This window comes from Petromyzon marinus, chromosome 38 (assembly GCF_048934315.1).
Source record: "Petromyzon marinus isolate PM22_M1 ecotype Great Lakes invasive population chromosome 38, UKy_Petmar_22M1.pri1.0, whole genome shotgun sequence".
Taxonomy (NCBI): domain Eukaryota; kingdom Metazoa; phylum Chordata; class Hyperoartia; order Petromyzontiformes; family Petromyzontidae; genus Petromyzon; species Petromyzon marinus.
Window position 1 is genome coordinate 7,270,567 of NC_133704.1, and position 27,151 is coordinate 7,297,717.

Consider the following 27,151-nt stretch of genomic DNA (forward strand, 5'->3'; position numbering starts at 1 on the left):
AATCATCGTCGACCCCCCCCCTCCCCCGCCGCATTAATAACATATCACGCTACAGGGGTTGTGTCCAGGAAAGCCTCACAGAATCTCAAGACTCGTTTTCAGGAGTGTCCTGCCACTCTGGGTGGCGACACGGTGGCGCGATGTTCATTACTTCTCTTGGTACACAGGAGGTCGTGGCTTCGTTCCCCAACCCTGACGCCTGTATATTTGGAGTTTGCATGTTCATGCCGTGGTCGCGTGGAGTTTTCTCCGGAACCTCCAAATTTAGAAGCACGTGCGTTCAAAGTATTTGGCTGCTATAAGTTTCCACGCGATGACAGGCCACTTCATTGAGGTATCATTGTGGCCAGGTCGCGTATATAAAAAAGAACTGCATAGCTCGATGAGCCTAACCTGGTAAAATAAAATAAAAATAGTTAAAGTCGTAAGTAGTTGGGGATGTTTCGTTTATGTTGTCACTGAGTGTGACGGCTGTGTTGATTACTCGTCTCATTAAGCAGGTATCGAGCGGAACAGCTGTGCGCGAAGGCCAGATCTATTAGCCAGATATTTTCTCAACGCTTTCCAACTGAGGGTGAAAGTGTTTATTTATAGAAGGGTTAGAGTCAGCAGATGACTGGATTAGATACGGTAGAGTTGAATTCAGTGAAAGATCACCGATTTCATGCGATTGGTGTGGGTGGGTTAAGGGTGAATCATATGACCTAATTTATCCACGTAAATTACAACTAAACTATAAACTTTAAAACATATTTCACCAGGTAAGGCCCACTGAACTATATAGCTATTTATCAGAGGCGACCTCGCTACAAATGATAGCTCAACGAAGTGGCTTAGCATGTGGATATTTATAGCAGCCAAATACTGTAAACGCGTGATGTTGATTCTAAATGTGGAGGGAAAAACAGGAGGACCTGGAGTAAAATCCACGCGACTACGGGAAGAGAGACATGCAAACTCCAAATATACAGGAGTCAGGGTCAGCGTCGAACCCACGACTTCCTGTATACCAGACGAGGGAGTGAACATCTCGCCACCGTGCACCCAAATTAGTCCGTGTATCTGTAAAGCGTGGATAAACACAGATATGAGGATACATTTCCCCCCAACTTCTGAGTGACCTCTTCTCATCCACGAAAAAAGGCTCGGATGATAGGAACCGGAACCAAAGTGGCATAATATGTACTCTAGTGCCACGGCTAATGGGGGAAACTGGATAGAAGATATAAGAGTGACCGATTATAACTATTTCTATAGAATATAGACGATGATAAACGTATTGGACAGAAATGTGCGTACAGGCCGGACGCAAGTCATATTAATAATTGTGCGAGCTAATCCATCCCGTGCGATCCACCCCCTGTATGATCCACCCCGTTGTGTACAAGCTGATGCACCACGTGTGTAGCAGCTGATGCACCACGTGTGTACCAGCTGATGCACCACGTGTGTACAAGCTGATGCACCATGTGTGTACCAACTGATGCACCACGTGTGTACCAGCTGATGCACAACGTGTGTACCAGCTGGTGCACCACGTGTGTTTCAGCTGATGCACCACGTGTGTACCAGCTGATGCACCACGTGTATACCAGCTGGTGCACCACGTGTGTACCAGCTGATGCACAACGTGTGTACCAGCTGGTGCACCACGTGTGTTTCAGCTGATGCACCCCGTGTATACCAGCGGATGCACCCTGCAACTGTCCTCACATCCTCATGGCACGCAGGGCCAACCTGGTGGTGTCGCTGGAGATGCGGGCGCCAGATTCGAGTCTAGATCCCGGGTGACTTCACATCAGACAAAGTCGAGACCCGGCGAGATCTTTGCTGGACAAATAAGAGAGACATTGCCCAAATATTAACGGCCCATATCAGCTGCCGCCGCGATCACGTGAGCGGCAGGCGCTTTCATCGCTCGTAATTCGCTACGCTGTTTAATGAACGGGTTGTTTATTGTCGGTGCGGGGGAACACGCTAGCGACAGATAAATCTCGGACGAAATTGAGCGGCGTCAGGCTGCTGGCCAGTCTGCCAGTCCGCCGACCAGGCGGCCAGACAGCCGGCCAGCCGAACGTTGTTTTCTATAAATATATAAAACAATGAATGTGTTTCACGTGCGCGTGTGTCAGCGCTCTTAAAAATATGACTTTTTTTTTAATGGCCCGAGTGCGCCCGAGTGGGCCGTGGCGGTGAGCGGTCTGTGTAAAACGACGTTCCGGACTAAATCCACTCTCAAAACGGCTCTTGCCGTAGCCTCGTGCGCACGTGTTAAAGAGATTTCCGAGTACAACAAATAGCAACGGATTTGCCAGCCGCGGACGTTAGAAGTGCTCCTGACTTTCCTCAGACACCGTGGTTACAAATGCACCCCCGGCTTTTCCCGGACACTAAAGCTTTCAAAGCCGGGTGCCCACCGGAGCGATCAGTTGCACGACTCGGTTGCACGCAACTGCATCGCTTGCACGTGGACGTCTCTGCAACGAGAAGACTCGACAGCCGAGCGGCAATCTGCTGAATGCAAAATTAGAGGAATGTTTGCGAACTAGGATAGGTTCTTACGATCATGAACATGCCGTTTAACTGCCCTTTTGTGCGACTACTCGCTTAGATGTGAACGAAGCAGTTGCAGGCGATTGCAGTTGAGCAATTCAGTGGCTCAACTGATGCCCAGAGGTGGGCCCAGTTTAGGTGATCTTGGCCTGTCTCGAACACCATAGCTTGCAACTTGCAGCAAACTACAGTTAAGGAAATCTGCGCCGCATCAGCAAGCTTTTTTTTGTGCTTTTGATGTAATTTTCTCCCCAATTATAATCCCAATTTGTGCCGTCAACATCATGCGCCACGAGACGCAGCATCCATGCGGATTGCTCGCAAAGCAGTGCGACGCCTTATGTTAGAGGATGGCCCACAGAAGTGGACACTGCAGAGCTACCTCTGAGATTCCCTTCACGTGACCCCTGCTCCACACAGTAAATGGCATAACTTTACCACCCGCTTTGCCATATGAGGGCAATGTTCGTCGCGTGACAGCCAGACGCATATTTAATTCTTAGATTAAAAAAAATGTTGTATAATTAAGTGGCAGAACCTAATTCTTGATGCGATGGGTTTCGTTTTTTTGGGAGCAGTCATCGGTGGCTGAAACCTCACGCGGCGGGCTGAACCCCGCAGTTGAACCCAGCAGTTTTGTGGTGCCCAGCCCCTCGCTCTGAACTCGCGAGCCACTCGCCTACCACGACTGTGTTGTGTTTCGTTTCATTCTCGAATTATTAATTTCAAAAAGTATATCGCTTTGTAACGGAGAGAAAAAAAGAACCTCTCAGATGTCTCAAAGCCTCCTCCTGTGCTTGCGCTGTGTGATGCAGGGTGCATGGACTGCGAGCGCCTCACCGAGCTGACGAGCAAACTCAAGGACATGGAGGCCAAGGTGAGCCCAGAGGAAGGTCGTAACCACAAAACATGGTGGGGCTTTGCTATGAAAGCCGGGCGGGAGTGGTTAAGCACTGCGAAGGCAGTGGTGGATCCTACGAACGTTTCACAACTCCCTCGTTTCCATGGGCATCGAGGAGTTGCCCGTACTCCGGCTCGCCAAGAGAAGGCGGGAGGGCATAATTGTGGACTCATCTCCACCGGCCCCTTCTGCATGGGATAGAGCGTTCCCCCCTCGCACGCGTGGGTTTTCACCGGGTCCTCCGGTTTTCTCCCACTTGTTGTATGCGCACTCGTTCATTGGCTGAAAACGTTCGTGTATAAAGGATCGCAGAGCTTGGGCAATTGCTGACGCCTTGGCATTTACACTGGTATTTAAATTGGTAGATTGGAGAACACCTTAATGGCCACATCAGTACCTTCTTCTTCCCATCCAGCTTCTCTTAAGGAGGCTGCTAGATCAATAAACCTCCAGCAGCAGCATCATCATCCCATCTGTTGCCAGTGTTGCTGTGCTCATGGGGAGCGGTAATGGTAGCGGTTAGCGTGCTGCGCTCACGAACCCGGCGACCCGAGTTCGAGTCCCGCTCACGGCCAATACCAGTGACGATTATATTATCTTAACCGCTCCTAGGCCTCCCCTGGGTCGACTCAGCCTCAAATGAGTTCCTGGTGTGCTGTGTAAACATCACCACTGGGGAGAGAAATGTCGTGGTGTTGGCCACCCACCCCCTCGTGTGCCGTGCCGGCCTTCATAGTTGCTCGCTAACAGCACTTTCCCTAACAGCCTGATGAAGGCTATACGGGGAATCATTGTCTTTGTGTCTCCTCCTCCCATACGCCAGTCCCCCCCCCCCCCCACGTCCTTCAGTTTCCTTCCTCTAGCACCGCCGTGGCTGTTTGGTGGCATTCCCTCTGGACCATGCAGTGCATTTCAATTCGGATTTACTCAGCGTTCCAACGCAACCCGCATCTCAACGACGATGTAAATAGCCTTGGTCAATCCACTGCTGGAAGAAGGCGCCGTGTCAGTCACGGGGGGTGGGGTTGCTGAACGTTGCTTAGCAAGTTACAGAGCAGAGAGCTTCTTGACAAAACCCAGGGCCTCGTCTCGAGACAAAAAACTAAAGCAAAGTCCCAGGCTGATGGATGGCGCCCGTTACATAGCAAATGCCCGTCATTCTATTCGGACGCGGAACTTTCGCAGCGAACACCACAGGCACGCGTTGACTCAAATCTCGGACGCAGCAAACACCAGGGACGCATCAACTCAAATCTCGGACGCCGTCACAACGGACGATGCATCTGCGCGAATTTATGTGCGTTTGTGCATTCGTGTATGTGTCTGTATGCACGTGGTGCTCGTCACGCTTCTCCGATTAAGGCCGTGCCGTGCCGGCCTTAATAGGTGCTCGCTAACAGCATTTGCCACAAGAGCCCGTCTGATTATACCGGACGGGGGTGACTTTTTCTGCGTGTGTGTGTGTGTGTTTGGGTGTTTGTGTGTGTGTGTTTGGGTGTTTATATGTGTGTGTGTATGTGTTTGGGTGTTTATATGTGTGTATGTGTTTTGGTATTTATGTGTGTGTATGTTTGGGTGCTTATGTGTGCGTGTGTATGTGTTTGGGTGTTTATATGTGTGTATGTTTGGGTGTTTATGTGTGTGTGTTTGGGTGTTTATATGTGTGTATGTGTTTGGGTGTTTATGTGTGTGTGTGTTGGCTACCCACCTCCTCGCGTACCGCGTTGGCCTTTATAGGTGCTCGCGAAGAGCACTTGCCCCAACTGCGTGTGTACAAGAGAGTGTGTTTCAGTTTCAGTTTATTTATTTTGGTATAGCCCTGTGAGCCATTCGGCTCTTGAATCGGGTGCAACCACAACAAACAAAAAAAAACAAAAACACGAACAAGAAAAACATCTTAAAGTGACTATGTGACTGTGCAAACAGAACAATCCATGAAAAAAAACAGCAAAATATTCCTGAAAAAAGCACCGTACACCAACGCTGTGTGCAAAAAATCCCAGTGGGATGCAAGTCAAACAACCACAACAACCACAAGAAAACTTAGATTAAGGCCATCAGTCTCCGTACTACAACAAAACAAACATGTTAAAACCAAAAAACTTTTCGAAATCACCAAAAAATAAAGCCATAATTGCAACGTAACAATGATCACAGGGACTGTGACCGATTTTTTACTGCCGTGGTCGTGGTGCTAACCGCACCACCCGTTCGTGTGCCGCATTTGCCATGATAGGAGCTCACTCACAGCACTTGCCCCATCAAACGTTTTAGGCTATAGGTGGGGGGCGGAATGTGTGTCTTGGTGTTTGTTGATATTCCTCGTGATATTAGTATCATTTATCAGCCATGGTCATGCCACTGCTGGGAGAAGACCACCCCAAGCCGCCGCCATCTCTCGCAATCCTGCGATGTGAAAGTCCACCTCGCTCCTGCACACGAACTGAGTTTATATTGGTAAAGAACACAAAATAATAACAACAACAATCACAAGGGTCATTATATTATAAGTATATACATGTGCATATAATGTGCATAAATTACAGACAATCGTTGCTTGCAAGGGCGATTCAAAGCATATGTCGTGAGCGTCAACATTTATTTTAATAAGAATTCGAGGATTTTCGCTCAAAGCGTCTGAGAGCAACCGTATTAGTTAAACCAAAGGCATCTTTACAGGCCTCGTGTGCGCATGTGTTCGTGCGTGTGATTTATGAAGTTGCTGCTTGAATGAACTTAGGCGTAACGTGCAATAACAGATTGATTATACTACACGCTAGCGAGCAGTGGAGTAAACACAGCCAGGCATTGCGGCTCTGTTGCTTTCAAAAGGTCCTCTATTCACGTTCACTGCCCCATTCATTACATTCGGTTTAATCGGTCACATTTGGCCCAAATGCTGAACCCAGCATTGTCCCAAGTAAATAAAGGTCCACGTCAGTTCAGTCGGACAAAGCGAGTGTGAATCCTTCGAAAGGATTGAACAACATTTCTATGGTGACCGGATGGACCAGAGGTCAAGAGATTCGAGCGTTCATCGGGCACTGCTGAGATTCTGGGTTGGCCACCTGTGATTTAAAACCGGGTCCTCAAGTGTACGTATGCACGTTGAACTTCTTTCGCACCGTACGTAGCCAACCGCGCTAATCGGAGGTGCGTATCAAGTCGTCTCAGTTCGGTCTTGTTATCTTGTTATGGGTGCGTACGTTTATATGCGAGTGGAAGTCTACATTTATTTGACCAATTCGAAAGAACATTTTAACATTTTTGTTCAAATTAATTATTCTTCACTCTCTTAATAGTTGAGTTGTTGTTGTTGTAATCCTCCAAAGGTGGCAGGAAAAGTGAAGAGTGCTTCGACATGGAATTTCAGAATAGGATGCAACAGGGAATCAATATAAAAGAGATACAATCAGGATGCGGAGGTAGCGATGGGTGGGACGTGTCCAGGATGGCGGAGGGCAGGTCACTAAGACCGGCGCTGCAGTAGCACCCGGAGGTGAGCGGCAAAAGGGGAAGACCTGAAGCCTGGCGGCGTTAAACAATGAATCCTCAGAGGTTGGGTGTCGACTGCGTGACAGTTGCCGGATCAGGCAGGAGGAAGGAAGTGATGGCAATGTGTGATGGTACCCAACATCATTATTGGCCCGTGGGTGATATCTGGATGTTGATCGCTATATGCAAGGGTGGTCATTGCGAATAACGCCGATTCTTCTTCGCCCATGCCACGTGCATCAAATCTCGCGCGAAAGGATCGAAGCTATCGTTCCATTTGTATACGCTGTAAGTAATGAGTCCAGGGGTGCAGCGGTTTGCGTAGTGGTTAGTGCGCTGTGCTCTGAACCCGACGATCAGAGTTCAAATTTGCAGCCACGAGTGATATCCAAAACGGTCGTGGGTGTCTACCCGCGATCATCAACCTGCACTGATCGGCGTGGTGAAGTATGGTCCAACATACCCCAGTGACTGACACAGTTGGTTCAAAGGCCTTCATCCAACAGCGGATTAACAAAAGGTCTCTATATATAATCAATATTAATATTAAGTTGTATTATTATTATTATTATTGAACTGAAAGGCATAAACTCTACTTGAACACAAACTTTAAGGCATCGCGGGGAAAGACGCTGAACCAAGTTAACCCCTGAGCGGCTTTTTGTAATAATATACTAATAACAATAATTACCATTTTTAAAACAATTATGGATCATCGCTTCAGCTCGCCAATAACCGCAGTGTAAATGAAAGAAAAAAATTATTGCGAATTATGACAATTCTGGCAAATCGTCTAATTCGGGACGGGGGGGGGGGGGCTGGTGGTGCCGTGCGGGAGGGCGGTGCGGCTTGTTAGGGGGGTGGGGAGCGCCGTGGGGGGTTGGTGGTGGGGTGGGGGTGGTGGGGGTGGTGAATAGGGGGTGGTGGGGTGGGGGTGGTGTGGGGGTGGTGGGGTGGGGGGGGGTGTGGTGTGGTGGGGGCGGGGTGGGGGTGGTGGGTGGGGGTGGTGGGGTGGAGGTGGTGTGGGGGTGGTGGGTGGGGGCGGGGTGGGGGTGGTGGGTGGGGGTGGTGGGGAGGTGTGGGGGTGGTGGGATGGGGGTGTGCTGGGGTGGGGTGGTGTGGGGGTGGTGGGGTGGGGTGTGGTGTGGTGGGTGGGGGCGGAGTGGGGGTGGGGTGGGGGTGGTGGGGTGGGCGTGGTGGGGTGTGGGCGGGGTGGGGGTGGTCGGTTGGGGGTTGTGGGGTGGGGGTGGTGGGGTGGGGGCTGGGTGGGTGGGGTGGGGGTGGTGGGGTGGGGGCGGGGTGGGTGGGGTAGTGGGGTGGGGGCGGGGTGGGTGGTGACCCGTTCCACCCGGCCTTGTCCCCGTGACGCACGGACGACTGTTGCGAGACCTCCCCCCGCGCACCGCAGAGACAGCGGTGAGATGCGCGTATCGTCGTTTTTTGGCTTTCGCGAGCTCAGGAACGGCGTGCCATTGCACGCGGTTTAGCGACAGCCACGCGAGTGAGGTAGCAGCAGCAGCAGCGACGGCCACCCAGTCTGACTTGACCTGCGTCTGTGAATGTTCAGACGTCGACGGCCGTAGCCAGCGGATTCCTCCAGCACAAATAAATATTCTGATTCTGAACAGTTTACGTCACTCGTCTCGTGTTCGCGATCCCTGACCACCCCGCCCACGTAAGGGAGAGGATCACTGGCGTAGCGCTAGGAATGCAGGCAAAAACTTCGGGCCCCAAGTAACCCAAGGGGTTCCCAGATGTATTTTAAAAAACGAATAAATAAGGTGCACGGAATATCAGTTCGAACTCAGATCCTTGTGGAAATAAATACATACAGAAATATCATCATTCTAATGGCACACTTAAAAATAATTGGAATGAATCAATAGCCTTTGTTATTTCACACGTCGGTATAATTGCCAATAGCCGCAGATGATGATATCAGCCACTTCGCTGAGCATTCATGTTGCGTGTCGTCATTTGAAGATGTTCTGTGTCCATGTTTTTGTTTGTTGCGGTTGCACCCGAGTCAAGAGCCACATGGCTCACAGGGCTATACCTAATAAATAAACTTGAAACTTGAAACGCAAGTTAATGTAAGTAGTGTTTTTTTTTCCACGCAGACTATTTGTTTGTCACATGACGCACCCAAAAAACGAATTCATGCTTAGGGCCGGCCCCCCAATGAGCTGTTACCACCATTGACTGAGCCCCTCCCCCCATCATCCACGCCCTGCTGAAGGTTCAGCGCCCCCCAGCGCCCCCCCCCCTTTCTAAACTCTTAAAATATTTGTCAGCAGTGGCAGCCTCCTGTAAAGCACAGGGCACGAGAGCAGGATGCAGGATGGTCGCATCTTGGCCGCCGCCATGAACGTCCACGTGATGATGACATCAGCCACCTCGTATTCTTAGCTCTTTCGGTAAAGTCACGTCGAAGGGAAACAATAAAATAATAAAAAATATATAAAACAATAAAAATTCTCACGACGTTTCGACCATAACACAAACGGTCGTCATCAGGTGTGTCGGTTTGCATTAATTTATTTATTTAAAAACGATCTGTTTATTTATTTAAAAACCCGTCAGCGCCACGCGCAGCGATTTGGCAGTTTATTTAGAAGGACTAGTCCATCTATGTTCTGAAAAGAGGAGGGGGGAGACGAAAAATTAATGTATGCTGTCTGAAAGCCACTGTAAGCGTCAACAATCAATTAAGACCTGAAATGGTTTATCAAATCTTTCCAATGATTGCTAAGCCAGAATCCATCTTCTCGGTTGAAATTGTCTCTGTGCTTGTATATGTGGATAGCCTCATGAACGAATCTCTCATGGTAGCCAGATGGCTAACAAAGAACCTCTGTCTTGGAAAAGGCAATGTCATGTGTGCCTACTGAATTATGAAAGTGATCTGCCACGTTTACAAATAAATAAATAAATGCAAACCGACACACCTGATGACGACCGTTTGTGTTATGGTCGAAACGTCGTGAGAATTGTTATTGTTTCATATATATTTTATTATTTTATTGTTTCCCTTCAACGTGACTTTACCGAAAGAGCTAAGAATATGAATTACTGCAGTCACGAAAGCTTTAAATCAAAATCAGCCACCTCGTTGAGCACTCGTTTGTGATAGCCAGGTTGCTTATTTTAAAATAGCCACATGGCTCGGTGGGCCTTACCTGGTAAAAATAAAAAAATAAAATCGTTTAGTTTAGCATCGTCACTCACTCGTGCTGTTCAGCGTTTAACGTTTGTTTTATTTTGTTTGATTTTATTTTATTTCTAACAACGTGACTTTACCGAAAGAACCAAAGAGTACGCTTAACGTTTGTTTAAAGTTTACTTAACATTGACCGCCTCGTGCCCTCACAGAGTTATGCCCCCCCTCCCTACCATCCCCTCCTTTTTAAACAAAGGTCACGCTAATGGCTGACGCTGAGCCAGTGGTGCAAATTCCACATTGGCAGGGGCGAGTCTTTTCATTTCACAGCAAGCTATTGACATTCCCCCCCCACCACCTCCAACCCCCGCCCCCAAATTGGTACTTGTTTGATAGAACATTTTAATCGAACTCCCAATCTCGTGATTGTGAGCCTTTACTCTAATCCTGGGGCCGGCAACCTGCGGCTAAGGAACCGCATGCGGCTCGTTAAGGGCTGCCTTCGTGACTCTTATTTATTGAGGACCCAACCGTCTCTCGTATTCACCACACAGAGCACTGCGGCTCTTGAAATATTGGGACGGGGGCGGGGGGGGGTGTTACCGAATTCGAACAGAAATGGCTCTTCTTCTTGTTTCCATTACCGACCCCTGCTCAAAGCGCTGCGGAATCTGGCTAAGCCGATATATGCTGTCCTACTGGAGATATCGGCTCCAGTCTAAGAGCAGCACAGGAATCTACATATCCGTGGGTTCTCTTTTTTTAAACAAACGCTTTCGGATGTCGTGCCACGTGTGTCAAAGAGCGAGGAATTATTTTGACAATTACGAGGAGAGAAGTTGTTGTTGCTCCGCAACGGGACAGCTGTCATGTTCACGATGCTCTTTTCATAATCCATCCTGTACTCACAGGAACCTGATTTTTTTGACGTAATAGTAAAATGCCAAGATAATATTCGTTGTGATGGGTTTTTTTTTTTTAAATGTATATTCGCTAGGCTTTAGAGAATATTCTGGTAACAGGAAGTGATTTGATAGGAGCACAAATTTGGAGAGTGAGAGCGATTTTAACTGAGCCGTGGTCAGTCTTCCGTATTCGTTACTTCCACCTCTTCGATGTCGCTATTTATCATTATTATTATTCAACGTATTCTGAACTTCTTCTTTCGCCCTTTCAATCCAACACAATGTCTTGGTGGTGTCATCACGGGTGGCCGAAACTCGGAATCGAACCCAGGATCTCAGCTGCACAGGCCTCGGTGCTCTGACCTCGTATCCCCCGAGCCACTCCAGCCACTTCTAAAAGTCAATTTTTTTTTTAAATATTAAAACAGATCTCTCACGAACCCCCTAAGTCAGCCCGGCACCATCGCCATTTCTCATCACCTGTGTAATTGTAAACCCAGTGTATGCAGCGCTAGGGTTGAGTGGGTCCTGTGAATGTGCGCGCTTTGCTAGCGAGTTTGGCTCCGTCGTCTCACGTCGCCGCCCCCCCCCCCACCAAACCCCCCTTCCGCCAGGTGCGCCTGATGGAGTCGGGGGACAGGCCGGCAGGGGACTCGAGCAACGAGCTCCCGGCCGAAGCCGCGGGTCAAGGGGCCCACGGGCCTGAGGTCACGGCAGAGGTCACGTTCGGGTCCCTCCTCCCGCAAGGGCCCATGGGGTTGCCGGGCCCCCAAGGTCAGAAGCGCCCGCGTACGCGCGCGGCGCGTGCGTTTGCGATGCGTGGCACCGTACGACGGCGGTGCAGTGGGTTACCGCGCTGTGCCACGGAGTTTGCCGACTGACTTCGATTCCTGACCACGGCTGACATCAATGGCGAGTGACATCTGAACGGGTCCTGGCCGTCAAGCAACTCGCTAACAGCACTTGCCCCATACAGTCTGTATGGATGTACAGTATATCGGGGTTCTTTGTCTCTGTGTCCATGTAGCAGTGGTGCGGTGGATAGAGCACCGTGCTGCGAACAATTCCACCTGGTCAGATAAGGTTTTGTATGTTCTGCCCCAAAAATTAACGCGTGGCGAACTATGAACAAAGTTGTTAACTAATGTAAGACACGTGGTACATGCGTTCATTGATCCGTGGCGTGTCTTTGCTCGCGAACCCACAGGGCTACATGGGGAGAGGGGACCGGCCGGACAGCCCGGGAAGCAAGGTGAGAAAAGTTGACCGTAATTCATCAAACGTTCATTTTCGATGAAATTATTGACTAACCGAGTGTGTATTGAATAATATAATCGGGTATTTTCATAAACGCTATATGTAATTGGTTCGTGTGTGAGCCCTGAAACCACTAGGGGCCGCTACATTCACCATTGCAGTGTCGACCTGCCCCGCCAGTCTGGGACTCCCATTCGTGATGTGGACTCCCTCCGTCCCTGTTCAAGTCCAGGCTTGAGGCCTATGTTTCCCCCTGTCGATGACTGTCTCTCTATCTTTCTGTGTAATAAATAATAAAGTATAAACATGGCCACTGTTTTTGTACAGTATCCTGAGCGGCGGTCACATGTGACCAATATATAGCCTAGAGCTTTGACTGTGTGTCGATTAAGTTGATTCATTGATGTAAAATAGTTGTTAACTGATTTTTTTTCTTTATGGTCCCATATTGGAAATAGAGGGTCCTTTGCCTGTAAGATCGGCCAGTTCACCAGCATTGATTCAAGCGAGCCTGACTCTGCTGATGAGACACTGACTGTCGAAATCGGCCCAGAGTTTGCCCGTATTGAACCATTGCTGCTGAAATAAACGTGCACTCTCAAGAAGGCCGTGTGCGCGCTGATGGTTTGTAAAAAAAATATATATACATATACACTGTTTTGTTTTTCTTCACGCGGAGCGATGGCATAAGTGAAGGAGGCGTATTTGTTTGTCGTTGATTCATCGGATCCCTTTGAATAAAAGCGGTGGCCGCTCGCCACCTCCTCGCCGCTCGAAGGCAGGAAACCCCCGATGGTGCCACGGTCAGCTGATGATGCCGATGGTGTCACCAAGCCCCGGCCACCGTGGGGACATAATTTGTCCCCAACTTTTCTCGTGGTCATCCGATTGAATACAATTAGAGTAATCGATTACTCAAGTCATCGGATGGCTCAGCTATATTATCCTACGTCCAGTATAAGCTGACTAATATTGGATATGGGATGGGCTCGACACGTGCACAATAATTTAGGCGTTATCCCTTGGAGGTCGTGGTTCGTGCTGGCAGTGGTGGTGGTGGTGGGGTTGCAGGGTGGGTAGAGATGGTGGTTGAGTGAGTGGTGGTGGGGGAAGTGGATAGCCCACCAGACAGAGAGCAGTAAAAATCTCCTAACAATCCAGGAGTAGAGAACGGGTAGGGGAGAAGGGAACAAAGTAGTCTTGTAAAGCCGCCAGACATAGGCAAGTGGACCGAACCGAATTTCATTGCTCGGTGTCTCGGGCTGCCAGTTTCTGTAGTAAATCATCATCATCATTAGCGGAGGAATTCGTTCGTCCCGTTGGAATCGCTATTGAACGCACGCGCCCTGTCTGCCTGTCTCTCAGAAGGGCCTTCCGTGCATGCCGCATTGAAGATTAACGCTTTATTTATTTTCACGGATTAATTTTGAAATTGCCTACACGTTGGGGGTTTCCTGGGTAAATTATTGGCCCGATTGTGGCTATCAGCATCATTAGAAAGAGACTTGTTGGGAGGGGAAGGAAGAGTGCGATGGGGGTCGGGGTGGTGGGGAGAGGCGACGGTTAGCAGCACTGAGCTGCGAACCACAGTGATCCGAGTTTGATTCTCTGCCATGGCCAACGACAGTTAGCCAAATGTTTTGCCGCTGCTTTTTGCGTGTGTGTTGAGTTTTTTGTCCTTCCCCCGGCACCTCCGATAAGCGCGAGCGGCTACGTAAGGGACGAAAGGAGTTCAACACACACACGTGATGCCTGAATTGGCTCCGACCACCACCTCCCTTCCACACCCCCCCCCCCATCCACAGCCCTTCAACCTATCCACGCAAACAGCCCCGGTCACTATCAACACGATTCCGCGTCTCCCCGTGTCACACCGACCTAACCCTGGCCCTGGCTTTCAGGCCCTGTTGGACCGGCTGGACAACCAGGACCCCCAGGAATTCCCGGGAGACCTGGCACCGAAGGGGCCCGTGGAAAAGCAGGGGCCATGGGACCCACAGGCCAGTGTGTGGTCGTCCGTGCGCGCGTTTGCGTCTTGCTGTTTGTCTGTGTGGATGTTTACGTAACCCTGCTGGAGCGTTTTTCTGGTGTTGACCACGAGCCCCCCCCCCCCATCCCGCTCGGCGCGATGCCCGATGTTTCGTGCCGCACGCTAGAACTGAATCCGCTGCACACGCTAGAGGCTGAGCGCAAAGGTCGGACATCGCGCCGAACAGCGCCACAACACCTAAAACACACGGCGGAGAGCAGCACGACCGTGAAACCGCACGCCACGGTCGTCCACACGTTTGAGTGTTTAACTTTTTGGCAGCCAGCTTGGTTGTTTGGATATTTGTTTGGCTGAGTGGATGCCTGTGCTCATGCTTGTTTGTGAGGCTGTTTTTGTTGACGTTTCTAAGCTTTTGTTTGGGTTTTGCTGTGCGAATGGTTTATTTTCGCAGCAGTTTACGTAATTCCTTGGGTCGCTTGGAAGCTTTTTAAAGGGCTGGTTTACGTTTTCGTCTTGATCATTGTTTGAATATTTATGGCCGTTATAAATGATCCCTATTGGTCTCTAAACACCTGGAATAACACGATAACTAATGCTCATGCTGCTGACAAGGAGGATGATGATGATGTTACTCACTCGGTCAGCAAGTAGTCCCAGAAAAGTTATTTATATTATACCAGTCTATAAAAGTGAAATATGGGCACATAAAATATACACCAAATGTCTTCATGTAGGCTACATTCTTTTAGAACGTTTAACTTTGGACAAAAAAAACTTCACATAATTCAAATGTGAACCGCAACATTTACCCTGACGGAGACAAACTCAAAAGGTGAAATATGTGGGTGATGGAGTGTGGTCCTCAGCCAATGGTGGCCATTCCACATTACCGTGGCTCTGGCCATTCCATACATTCGACAACCAATATTGACTTCCCACAATTTGAAAACTCACCTGTGAACGCATCGTGCGCATTCCGGCAGCCGCCGATCGCCACTCAGTGGTGGTGACATTACCACCGTAGTGCTTGCACCAGCCTCGGTACACTTTTAGACTGTCACGTGAAGTGTCGAAGGCTGTCTGGCGGGAAGTCGTGGGACGGACCCGCGTGTCAAGGGGTGAACATGTAATTGCACTTACACACAAACACGCGCGTATACCGCTCAGTACATAACATACGAACGTCTGCATAAACACAGCACACACAGAGAGAGCCACGTGCGAGTTTGCACGCGCCCGCCCACACACATGCGTACGCACATTTAGCGGTGCCAGGACCAGTTCTGTTTCCATTTAAGTGTTTGGACTGGACGGGACCTAAGGGAAGAGAGAAGAGAGTCGAGAGGGAAAGAGAAGAACACACAGAGACAAAGATCCTCCGTATAGCCTTAACAGACTGTGGGGCAAGTGCTGTTAGCGAGCACCTATGAGGGCTGGCAAGGCGAACGCATAATTCGCCCTCGTGATCGATGTATCTTATTATATAAATATAACCAGCCACGCCATTTGTGGCCATGTGACATCGCCCAATGGCTTGTGATGACAAGACACCAGCCGAGTGTTTATGAAGAGCGCCTTCTGTTTAGAAACTGGACATTACGAGGTGGCTGGGATGGCTGCGAAGATTGAGTAGCACCGAGACATTTTTTTTTTTAAAGGAGGCGAAATGATTTACCAAGGGGCCGACAGCTCACAGTAAAACTCTCCACAGTAAGAGCAGTAGCAGCAGTAGCAAAGCGACTCACAACCTCCTCTATATATGTAGTGCCAGTGATTCGGAGACAAGCGTTTGCAGGAGGCACCTTCTTTATTTAACAAGTCCACACTTCAGAGGTTCGTCCTCGCAGTCTTCATAGCCGCCTTAGCCTAGCCTCAACACAACCCTCATCGTCTAACACCGATGGCGCTGACCGAGACGGCCAACAACTATCTGTCCCCGCAACATCTCGCGAAGACGGTAGCGACGACGAGACGAGTCCACTCCCAGAACCGGCAGCCCCGAGCTCCCTCTCTGGGCTCCTTTTATGCCACCCAGCGCGGCCTGGCTCCGCCCTGACCGCGCCTCCCTTCTCGAACCCGCTAGAAAGTTCCAGGGTCCTTCAGACGTGCTCCTCCGTGACCCTTGCCCCAGTTCCTCCGCTCTGCCAACAGCGTGCACGCCCTCACCGGCGTGTGCGATCTTCGTCAGCCGCAGTTGCCGCTGCTGTCCACCAGCCGCGCTATTACTATACATGTATTCCAAGGGCCAGCACCGCCACTGCCACTCGTCGTTGCTCTCCGTGGAAGCCCTGTGTCTCTCTCCTGCCCCCTGTCTGCACCACAACCGCCTCCTCCTCGTCTTCTCTACACCAAGGGCCGGGTCCATGGTCACTGCCGGGCGTCGTTTCTCCGTGGCAAGCCCGGCCGTCTGGGACGCGGACATTATCACCGTCTGCCCGCTGCTGCTGAACATTCACAGCAGTAGCAGCAGCAGCAGCGTTCAATCCTTGAGACATCAGTGGAAGGCGCCTTACAAATAATTATTAATAGACTTTGCCTCAAAGTCCCCACCACTGCCCCCGGGATTTCAAGCGACACTGAGCTTGGCTCCGCATCCCCCGAGAATCGCGGTAATCTATGTCCGTCGAGTATATTGTGCGCGTCACAAATATCCGTACAATGATTTGATTTCCACAAGCTTTCTCCAACACAGACAGACGACGCTCTTGTTGTCTTGGGACTCTCCCCACCACACTGCTGATGAAGCCTCTGTTGCCTGGCCCGGCAAAACGAGGGCATACGATGGTGGAACAACGAATGGCACTTCTCTGTCCTTTTAATCCCAGTGTCTCACCCACCACCCTCTCTGTCTCTCAGTGTCTCCACCCTCTCTGTCTCTCAGTGTCTCCACTCTCTCTGTCTCTCAGTGTCTCCACTCTCTCTGTCTCTCAGTGTCTCCACCCTCTCTGTCTCTCAGTGTCTCCACCCTCTCTGTCCCTCCAGTGTCTCCACTCTCTCTGTCTCTCAGTGTCTCCACCCTCTCTGTCCCTCCAGTGTCTCCACTCTCTCTGTCTCTCAGTGTCTCCACCCTCTCTGTCCCTCCAGTGTCTCCACCCTCTCTGTCCCTCCAGTGTCTCCACCCTCTCTGTGTCTCAGTGTCTCCACTCTCTCTGTCTCTCAGTGTCTCCACCCTCTCTGTCTCTCAGTGTCTCCACTCTCTCCGTCTCTCAGTGTCTCCACCCTCTCTGTCTCTCAGTGTCTCCACCCTCTCTGTCTCTCAGTGTCTCCACCCTCTCTGTCTCTCAGTGTCTCCACTCTCTCCGTCTCTCAGTGTCTCCACCCTCTCTGTCTCTCAGTGTCTCCACCCTCTCTGTCTCCAGTGTCTCCACCCTCTCTGTCTCCAGTGTCTCCACCCTCTCTGTCTCCAGTGTCTCCACCCTCTCTGTCTCCAGTGTCTCCACCCTCTCTGTCTCTCAGTGTCTCCACCCTCTCTGTCTCTCAGTGTCTCCACCCTCTCTGTCTCTCAGTGTCTCCACCCTCTCTGTCTCTCAGTGTCTCCACCCTCTCTGTCTCTCAGTGTCTCCACTCTCTCTGTCTCTCAGTGTCTCCACCCTCTCTGTCTCTCAGTGTCTCCACCCTCTCTGTCTCCAGTGTCTCCACCCTCTCTGTCTCTCAGTGTCTCCACCCTCTCTGTCTCCAGTGTCTCCACCCTCTCTGTCTCTCAGTGTCTCCACCCTCTCTGTCTCCCAGTGTCTCCACCCTCTCTGTCTCCAGTGTCTCCACCCTCTCTGTCTCCAGTGTCTCCACCCTCTCTGTCCCTCCAGTGTCTCCATTCTCTCTGTCTCTCAGTGTCTCCACCCTCTCTGTCTCTCAGTGTCTCCACCCTCTCTGTCTCCAGTGTCTCCACCCTCTCTGTCTCTCAGTGTCTCCACCCTCTCTGTCTCTCAGTGTCTCCACCCTCTCTGTCTCTTAGTGTCTCCACCCTCTCTGTCTCCAGTGTCTCCACCCTCTCTGTCTCTCAGTGTCTCCACCCTCTCTGTCTCTCAGTGTCTCCACCCTCTCTGTCTCTCAGTGTCTCCACCCTCTCTGTCTCCAGTGTCTCCACCCTCTCTGTCTCCAGTGTCTCCACCCTCTCTGTCTCTCAGTGTCTCCACTCTCTCTGTCTCCAGTGTCTCCACCCTCTCTGTCTCCAGTGTCTCCACCCTCTCTGTCTCCAGTGTCTCCACCCTCTCTGTCTCTCAGTGTCTCCACCCTCTCTGTCTCTCAGTGTCTCCACCCTCTCTGTCTCTCAGTGTCTCCACCCTCTCTGTCTCTCAGTGTCTCCACCCTCTCTGTCTCTCAGTGTCTCCACTCTCTCTGTCTCTCAGTGTCTCCACCCTCTCTGTCTCTCAGTGTCTCCACCCTCTCTGTGTCTCAGTGTCTCCACCCTCTCTGTCTCTCAGTGTCTCCACCCTCTCTGTCTCTCAGTGTCTCCACCCTCTCTGTCTCTCAGTGTCTCCACCCTCTCTGTCTCTCAGTGTCTCCACCCTCTCTGTCCCTCCAGTGTCTCCACCCTCTCTGTCTCTCAGTGTCTCCACCCTCTCAGTGTCTCCACCCTCTCTGTCTCTCAGTGTCTCCACCCTCTCTGTCCCTCCAGTGTCTCCACTCTCTCTGTCTCTCAGTGTCTCCACCCTCTCTGTCCCTCCAGTGTCTCCACTCTCTCTGTCTCTCAGTGTCTCCACCCTCTCTGTCCCTCCAGTGTCTCCACCCTCTCTGTGTCTCAGTGTCTCCACCCTCTCTGTCTCCAGTGTCTCCACCCTCTCTGTCTCTCAGTGTCTCCACCCTCTCTGTGTCTCAGTGTCTCCACTCTCTCTGTCTCTCAGTGTCTCCACCCTCTCTGTCTCTCAGTGTCTCCACTCTCTCCGTCTCTCAGTGTCTCCACCCTCTCTGTCTCTCAGTGTCTCCACCCTCTCTGTCTCTCAGTGTCTCCACTCTCTCCGTCTCTCAGTGTCTCCACCCTCTCTGTCTCTCAGTGTCTCCACCCTCTCTGTCTCCAGTGTCTCCACCCTCTCTGTCTCCAGTGTCTCCACCCTCTCTGTCTCTCAGTGTCTCCACCCTCTCTGTCTCTCAGTGTCTCCACCCTCTCTGTCTCTCAGTGTCTCCACCCTCTCTGTCTCCAGTGTCTCCACCCTCTCTGTCTCTCAGTGTCTCCACCCTCTCTGTCTCCAGTGTCTCCACCCTCTCTGTCTCTCAGTGTCTCCACTCTCTCTGTCTCTCAGTGTCTCCACCCTCTCTGTCTCTCAGTGTCTCCACCCTCTCTGTCTCTCAGTGTCTCCACCCTCTCTGTCTCCCAGTGTCTCCACCCTCTCTGTCTCCAGTGTCTCCACCCTCTCTGTCTCCAGTGTCTCCACCCTCTCTGTCCCTCCAGTGTCTCCATTCTCTCTGTCTCTCAGTGTCTCCACCCTCTCTGTCTCTCAGTGTCTCCACCCTCTCTGTCTCCAGTGTCTCCACCCTCTCTGTCTCTCAGTGTCTCCACCCTCTCTGTCTCTCACTGTCTCCACCCTCTCTGTCTCTCAGTGTCTCCACCCTCTCTGTCTCTTAGTGTCTCCACTCTCTCTGTCTCTCAGTGTCTCCACTCTCTCTGTCTCTCAGTGTCTCCACTCTCTCTGTCTCTCAGTGTCTCCACTCTCTCTGTCTCTCAGTGTCTCCACCCTCTCTGTCTCTCAGTGTCTCCACTCTCTCTGTCTCTCAGTGTCTCCACCCTCTCTGTCTCCAGTGTCTCCACCCTCTCTGTCTCTCAGTGTCTCCACCCTCTCTGTCTCCAGTGTCTCCACCCTCTCTGTCTCCAGTGTCTCCACCCTCTCTGTCTCTCAGTGTCTCCACTCTCTCTGTCTCCAGTGTCTCCACCCTCTCTGTCTCCAGTGTCTCCACCCTCTCTGTCTCCAGTGTCTCCACCCTCTCTGTCTCTCAGTGTCTCCACCCTCTCTGTCTCTCAGTGTCTCCACCCTCTCTGTCTCCAGTGTCTCCACCCTCTCTGTCTCCAGTGTCTCCACCCTCTCTGTCTCTCAGTGTCTCCACTCTCTCTGTCTCTCAGTGTCTCCACCCTCTCTGTCTCTCAGTGTCTCCACCCTCTCTGTCTCTCAGTGTCTCCACCCTCTCTGTCTCTCAGTGTCTCCACCCTCTCTGTCTCTCAGTGTCTCCACCCTCTCTGTCTCTCAGTGTCTCCACCCTCTCTGTCTCTCAGTGTCTCCACCCTCTCTGTCTCTCAGTGTCTCCACCCTCTCTGTCTCTCAGTGTCTCCACCCTCTCTGTCTCTCAGTGTCTCCACCCTCTCTGTCTCTCAGTGTCTCCACTCTCTCTGTCTCTCAGTGTCTCCACCCTCTCTGTCTCTCAGTGTCTCCACCCTCTCTGTGTCTCAGTGTCTCCACCCTCTCTGTCTCTCAGTGTCTCCACCCTCTCTGTCTCTCAGTGTCTCCACCCTCTCTGTCTCTCAGTGTCTCCACCCTCTCTGTCTCTCAGTGTCTCCACCCTCTCTGTCCCTCCAGTGTCTCCACCCTCTCTGTCTCTCAGTGTCTCCACCCTCTCTGTCTCCAGTGTCTCCACCCTCTCTGTCTCCAGTGTCTCCACCCTCTCTGTCTCTCAGTGTCTCCACTCTCTCTGTCTCTCAGTGTCTCCACCCTCTCTGTCTCTCAGTGTCTCCACCCTCTCTGTCTCTCAGTGTCTCCACCCTCTCTGTCTCTCAGTGTCTCCACCCTCTCTGTCTCTCAGTGTCTCCACCCTCTCTGTCTCTCAGTGTCTCCACCCTCTCTGTCTCTCAGTGTCTCCACCCTCTCTGTCTCTCAGTGTCTCCACCCTCTCTGTCTCTCAGTGTCTCCACCCTCTCTGTCTCTCAGTGTCTCCACCCTCTCTGTCTCTCAGTGTCTCCACTCTCTCTGTCTCTCAGTGTCTCCACCCTCTCTGTCTCTCAGTGTCTCCACCCTCTCTGTGTCTCAGTGTCTCCACCCTCTCTGTCTCTCAGTGTCTCCACCCTCTCTGTCTCTCAGTGTCTCCACCCTCTCTGTCTCTCAGTGTCTCCACCCTCTCTGTCTCTCAGTGTCTCCACCCTCTCTGTCCCTCCAGTGTCTCCACCCTCTCTGTCTCTCAGTGTCTCCACCCTCTCTGTCTCCCAGTGTCTCCACCCTCTCTGTCTCTCAGTGTCTCCACCCTCTCTGTGTCTCAGTGTCTCCACCCTCTCTGTCTCTCAGTGTCTCCACCCTCTCTGTCTCTCAGTGTCTCCACCCTCTCTGTCTCTCAGTGTCTCCACCCTCTCTGTCTCTCAGTGTCTCCACCCTCTCTGTCTCTCAGTGTCTCCACCCTCTCTGTGTCTCAGTGTCTCCACCCTCTCTGTCTCTCAGTGTCTCCACCCTCTCTGTCTCTCAGTGTCTCCACCCTCTCTGTCTCTCAGTGTCTCCACCCTCTCTGTCTCTCAGTGTCTCCACCCTCTCTGTCCCTCCAGTGTCTCCACCCTCTCTGTCTCTCAGTGTCTCCACCCTCTCTGTCTCCCAGTGTCTCCACCCTCTCTGTCTCTCAGTGTCTCCACCCTCTCTGTGTCTCAGTGTCTCCACCCTCTCTGTCTCTCAGTGTCTCCACCCTCTCTGTCTCTCAGTGTCTCCACCCTCTCTGTCTCTCAGTGTCTCCATTCTCTCTCTCTCTCAGTGTCTCTGCTTGGCTGTGATTTGTTATCTCCGACTCAATTCCAAAATGCTTTCGTCTCACTTCTCTCTCTCTCCTCGCCCCCCGCACCCCCGATTAGCACGCTTGGCTACATACGGTGCGAAAGAAGTTCAATATACAGTGCATACATCTACCACTCTCTTCGTCTCCGTGTCTCTCCTGTCTTCTTCTGCGTCTTCTCTCTATCTCTCTCTGGCACTGGGTCTCTTGATCAAAAAGTTCCTGATGAAGAGTCTTGACCCCTCCGACGTGAATCGTAATCCTCGCCATGAGCAGCTTAGATCCGAGACGGGCACTAAAGTGGTCGGCATTTATTACTAAAAAAAACAACATGCAAATTATAATCGGGTGGGAAGACAGAGGTGGGGTCATGAGTTACAGAGTTTAGTAGAATGTGCTGCCCGCACCTCTCTCGCTCCGTCGAGCCTCACGTTAGACAAACTTGTGTCCGTCTTTGTTTGGCTGTCTGTTAATCCATACGTCTGTCTGTCTGTCTCGTCTCTGTCTGCTCTGTCCATGTACTGTGATGTTTATTAGTCTTGTGTGTTGAGCCATCATTTAGTCTGTCCATCTGTCTATCACTGTGTCTGCCTGCCTGCTCACCTATCTGCCTGTCTGTCTGTGTATCCGTATTATGCCCATCTATTTGTCTCTCTGCATGTCCATCCGTTAGTCTGTCCATCTATAATTGTGTCCGTATGTACGTCTGCCTGTCCGTCTGTCTGTCTGTTTATCTTACCCGTCCATCTGCACAATGTCAGTCTGTCTGCCTGTACGTTTGTATGTCCACCTGTGTGTCCATCCACCTATCTGTATCTGCTACCCTCTGGTTCTGTGTCCGCCTGCGCCGCGTACCTCGCTGGTCATCGCTCCGTGCATTATTCGCCGTGGCGACCACGCGGTCTGGGTGCGGTTTTCAGAGCGGGTCACGGCTCAGCGACGCCCAATAACCCCGAGCTCCCACCACCCCCACACATCACAGGGGTAGGGATGGAGGCGGGACGGGTGAGACGGTGAGAGAGAGAGAGAGAAGAGCGATGGGGGAAACGAGATGGGAAAAATAAACAGGGATTTAACGTAATCCGCCCTCCTTACTTTTGCGTAAGTTTCCACTCTTTAAAAACAGACGCGTCTCGGTGTCTGCGCTACTTTCCCCCACATTAGTCCGTTCTAAGGCTACACGGGGGGTATTCGTCTCGTGCTGTGTACGTTGGCTCTGCCAAGTCATCGTAAGTCAGTCAACCCACAACACCTGGGTCTGGTCCCGTTGACCATCCTGCCAGCGAGCCTTCGACACTTCGCGTTGGCCTCAAAGTGCACCTAGCCTGGCACAAGCGTCGTGGTGACGTCACCGCCACTTAGACCACATCGCGTGTAGTCTTTAAACACTGTTGGGGTAAGTGCTGTTGGCGAGCACCTACTTAACAGATCGGCCAGCATCACGCCCGCATTTTGTCTCTCCCGGAACAAATGTTTACACACCGCACCAATCACTCATTTGAGGCCGAGTTGACCTCGGGGAGTCCCAGGACCGGTTCAGATAATCGTCACTGCCGGTGTTGGTGGCCGTGAGCGGGAATCGAACTCGGGTCGCCGGGTTTGTAGCGCAGCGTTCGCGCTTAACCGCTGACACGCGCGCGCGCGCGCAAATGTAGAGGTCCGTGTGTTAACACGATAGGGGGAAATGGCCCATTATACAAAGTAAACATAATTGGGCATAAGTGGCCTTAAGAATGGCGTAATTAACAGGGACGACATTAAGTCTAGCTGTCGTGGGGTGCAGAGTCGGGGCTTTAGAAGCTTTTATTGACGTTGGATATACTCGGTAGAGGACCGTAGAGGACCATTATATCGGGATTCAATTACCACACCTGCCGTGCAACAGCCACCACGCTGCTGCTGCTGTTGTTTTTAACAACAATCCTTCACAGCATGGTACAAGATCGGCTTGACACCGCCATGGGAATGTGGAATTTCCACGGCTGCTTCGCGAGCGTTCCCGGGCAGTGCTTTTGCCCCACCAGTCAAACCGACACAACTTTCGGTTGCACGTTCGAGCGACCGTTCATTTATAATTGCAGCATGTTAATGTATTTTTTTATTTATGCCCCACGATGAATCCAAACTGCAATATTTACCGTGTCATGATTTAGCAAGCCGGACTTGGTATGTACGTTTGTTGAACTTCTTCCGCACCGTGCGTGGGCAACCGTGCTCATCGCAGGTGCCGGGGTAAGGACACCAAACTAAACACAGTCAGTAGTTGTGAAGAAATTAGTTTTCGATCTCGATGATTTCAAAGTGCGTAGCTCCAGCGGCTTCCGAATATTGGAGGGGAAGAACGTTGCTAGACGGGCCGCTGAAGCGCGTCTGGAAGCGCGCGACGCGGTTAACCACCGCCTCGGGTTTCGAATTGTTGGCCAAAAGCTGCTGCCAGGATGCAGTGGAGTTCGCTTGGTTGATGGTTTATGCTTCTTGACTTGATTTCCAGAGGTCGCGGTTTTTATTCGATTTCCCGGCACGGCAGTCGAAACAATGATGCAACATTTTTTTAAATATATATCACCCCCCAGACCCCGCGCAGCCTTCCGCCTCGGTTAAGTCGATCGGTATGGTCACGTGTGCTGGGGTAGAGTGTGGGTACGTGGTAGAGTGTGAGTACTTGGTAGAGTGTGAGTACTTGGTAGAGTGTGGGTACTTGGTAGAGTGTGAGTACTTGGTAGAGTGTGGGTACTTGGTAGAGTGTGGGTACTTGGTAGAGTGTGAGTACTTGGTAGAGTGTGGGTACTTGGTGAAGTGTCGGTACTTGGTAGAGTGTGAGTACTTGGTGAAGTGTGGGTACTTGGTAGAGTGTGAGTACTTGGTGAAGTGTGGGTACTTGGTAGAGTGTGAGTACTTGGTAGAGTGTGAGTACTTGGTAGAGTGTGGGTACTTGGTAGACTGTGAGTACTTGGTAGAGTGTGGGTACTTGGTAGAGTGTGATTACTTGGTAGAGTGTGAGTACTTGGTAGACTGTGAGTACTTGGTAGAGTGTGAGTACTTGGTAGAGTGTGGGTACTTGGTGAAGTGTCGGTACTTGGTAGAGTGTGAGTACTTGGTAGAGTGTGAGTACTTGGTAGAGTGTGGGTACTTGGTAGACTGTGGGTACTTGGTGAAGTGTGAGTACTTGGTAGAGTGTGATTACTTGGTAGAGTGTGAGTACTTGGTAGAGTGTGGGTACTTGGTAGAGTGTGAGTACTTGGTAGAGTGTGAGTACTTGGTAAAGTGTGGGTACTTGGTAGAGTGTGGGTACTTGGTAAAGTGTGGGTACTTGGTAGAGTGTGAGTACTTGAAGTGTGGGCATTTGGTAGAGTGTGGGTACTTGGTAGAGTGTGAGTACTTGGTAGAGTGTGAGTATTTGGTGAAGTGTGGGTACTTGGTAGAGTGTGGGTACTTGGTAGAGTGTGAGTACTTGGTGAAGTGTGAGTACTTGGTAGAGTGTGAGTACTTGGTAGAGTGTGAGTACTTGGTGAAGTGTGGGTACTTGGTAGAGTGTGGGTACTTGGTAGAGTGTGGGTACTTGGTAGAGTGTGAGTACTTGGTAGAGTGTGGGTACTTGGTGAAGTGTGAGTACTTGGTGAAGTGTGGGTACTTGGTGAAGTGTGAGTACTTGGTAGAGTGTGAGTACTTGGTGAAGTGTGGGTACTTGGTAGAGTGTAGGTACTTGGTAGAGTGTGAGTACTTGGTAGAGTGTGGGTACTTGGTAGAGTGTGAGTACTTGGTGAAGTGTGGGTACTTGGTAGAGTGTGAGTACTTGGTAGAGTGTGAGTACTTGGTAGAGTGTGAGTACTTGGCAGAGTATGAGTACTTGGTAGAGTGGGGGTACTTGGTAGAGTGTGAGTACTTGGTGAAGTGTGGGTACTTGCCACTCCTTTCCTATGAATCCGGCCAGTGTGGAAGAGTAGGCCAAAAATACCCACCAACTAGAACTCCCTTCCAGTTGGTGGCCCATCCGCCAGCAGTGGCATGAGCAAGAAATTTCAGGGCTGCGCCTTTACCTCGCATCTACCTGCACGTGTACCTGCAGCTTACGCTTGGGCCAATGTCTCCGAGTATGTGGGAAGAGGCAATATTCCATCGGACTGATTTCGTTTTCTTTTTTTAAGGAGAGGCTGTGCTTTGAGAGTGGACCTCCGTGTGTGTGTGTGGTTTTTTTTTCACGTCCAATCATTTGTTTATTTAATGTAAGCAATGCGTGTAATTAGGCAAATTGCATGTTTATAGTGAACAATGGGGGTCAAGTGCGGTCACAGGATATTGCGAATGAGGGAGCAAAAACTCGAGCATGTTACAGGTCACGAATGTTTAATCAAGGCTCTGTGCATGGCTTGGTGTGTGTGTGGGTCGCAACGACGTCGACTCAGGCCCAAATGAGTACCTCGTGCCGATGTGTAAACATCGCCACTAGAGAGACAAAGACGGCCGAGCGTGGTGCTGGCCACCCACCCCCTCGTCTTGCCGTGTCGGCCTTCATAGGTGCTCGCTAACATCACTTGCCCCAAAAGTCTGTTATGGCTATACGGGGGGATATTTGTCTTTGTTTGTGTTTTAGAGTGGCTACTGCTATAAGCCGGATATGCTGGCTCACTGCCAAAATGGCTAAACCGGTCCCGGGTCCTCCCCTAGGTCGACTCAGCCTTAAATGGGTACCTGGTGCGGTGTGTAAACATCGTTACTCTGGGTGACAAATGTAGCCGGGCATCTGTGCAAGTGTGCCGGTCTGTGTACGTGTGTTTGTGCGCGAGAGTGTATGTGTGTGGATTTTGGGTAAACGTTGAAAATAAGTGTCCTATTGCCTTGCCGGGTCGTTATTGGTTGTTTAGGCAGCTGGAATAGTGGGCTAATTTAAACGTCAAACACCCACACACATAAATCCGCGTACAGAGACAAAGATCCCCCGTATAGCCTTAATAGACTGTTGGGGCAAGTGCTGTTAGCGAGCACCTATGAAAGCCGGAACGAGGGCGTGGGTGGGTGGCGAAGACCGACACACATACATATAACACACCCTCGCTCGCACACGCACATGCCCGTACGCACACACACTCAAACGCACATGGTCGCACATCTGCGCACAGATGGCTGACCCAACAACAAATAAAACAAAAACACACGTACTCTGTGTTCCGTAGATGGCGTTCTCGATGTTAATTATGGCACGGTTTTACGAGAGTTGTTAT

The 27,151-nt window shown here is 51.1% G+C and overlaps 1 protein-coding gene across 1 annotated transcript in view; it reads left to right on the forward strand.

Moving 5' to 3' along the window:
* LOC116950185 (uncharacterized) overlaps positions 1–27,151 on the forward strand; it is a 127,134-nt gene that overhangs the window by 84,707 nt on the left and 15,276 nt on the right. The window contains exons 4-7 of the mRNA XM_032967750.2: positions 3,369–3,430; positions 11,629–11,788; positions 12,222–12,266; positions 14,173–14,271. Coding sequence (XP_032823641.1) covers positions 3,369–3,430; positions 11,629–11,788; positions 12,222–12,266; positions 14,173–14,271 — 366 coding nt within the window. The remainder of the gene's footprint in view (positions 1–3,368; positions 3,431–11,628; positions 11,789–12,221; positions 12,267–14,172; positions 14,272–27,151) is intronic.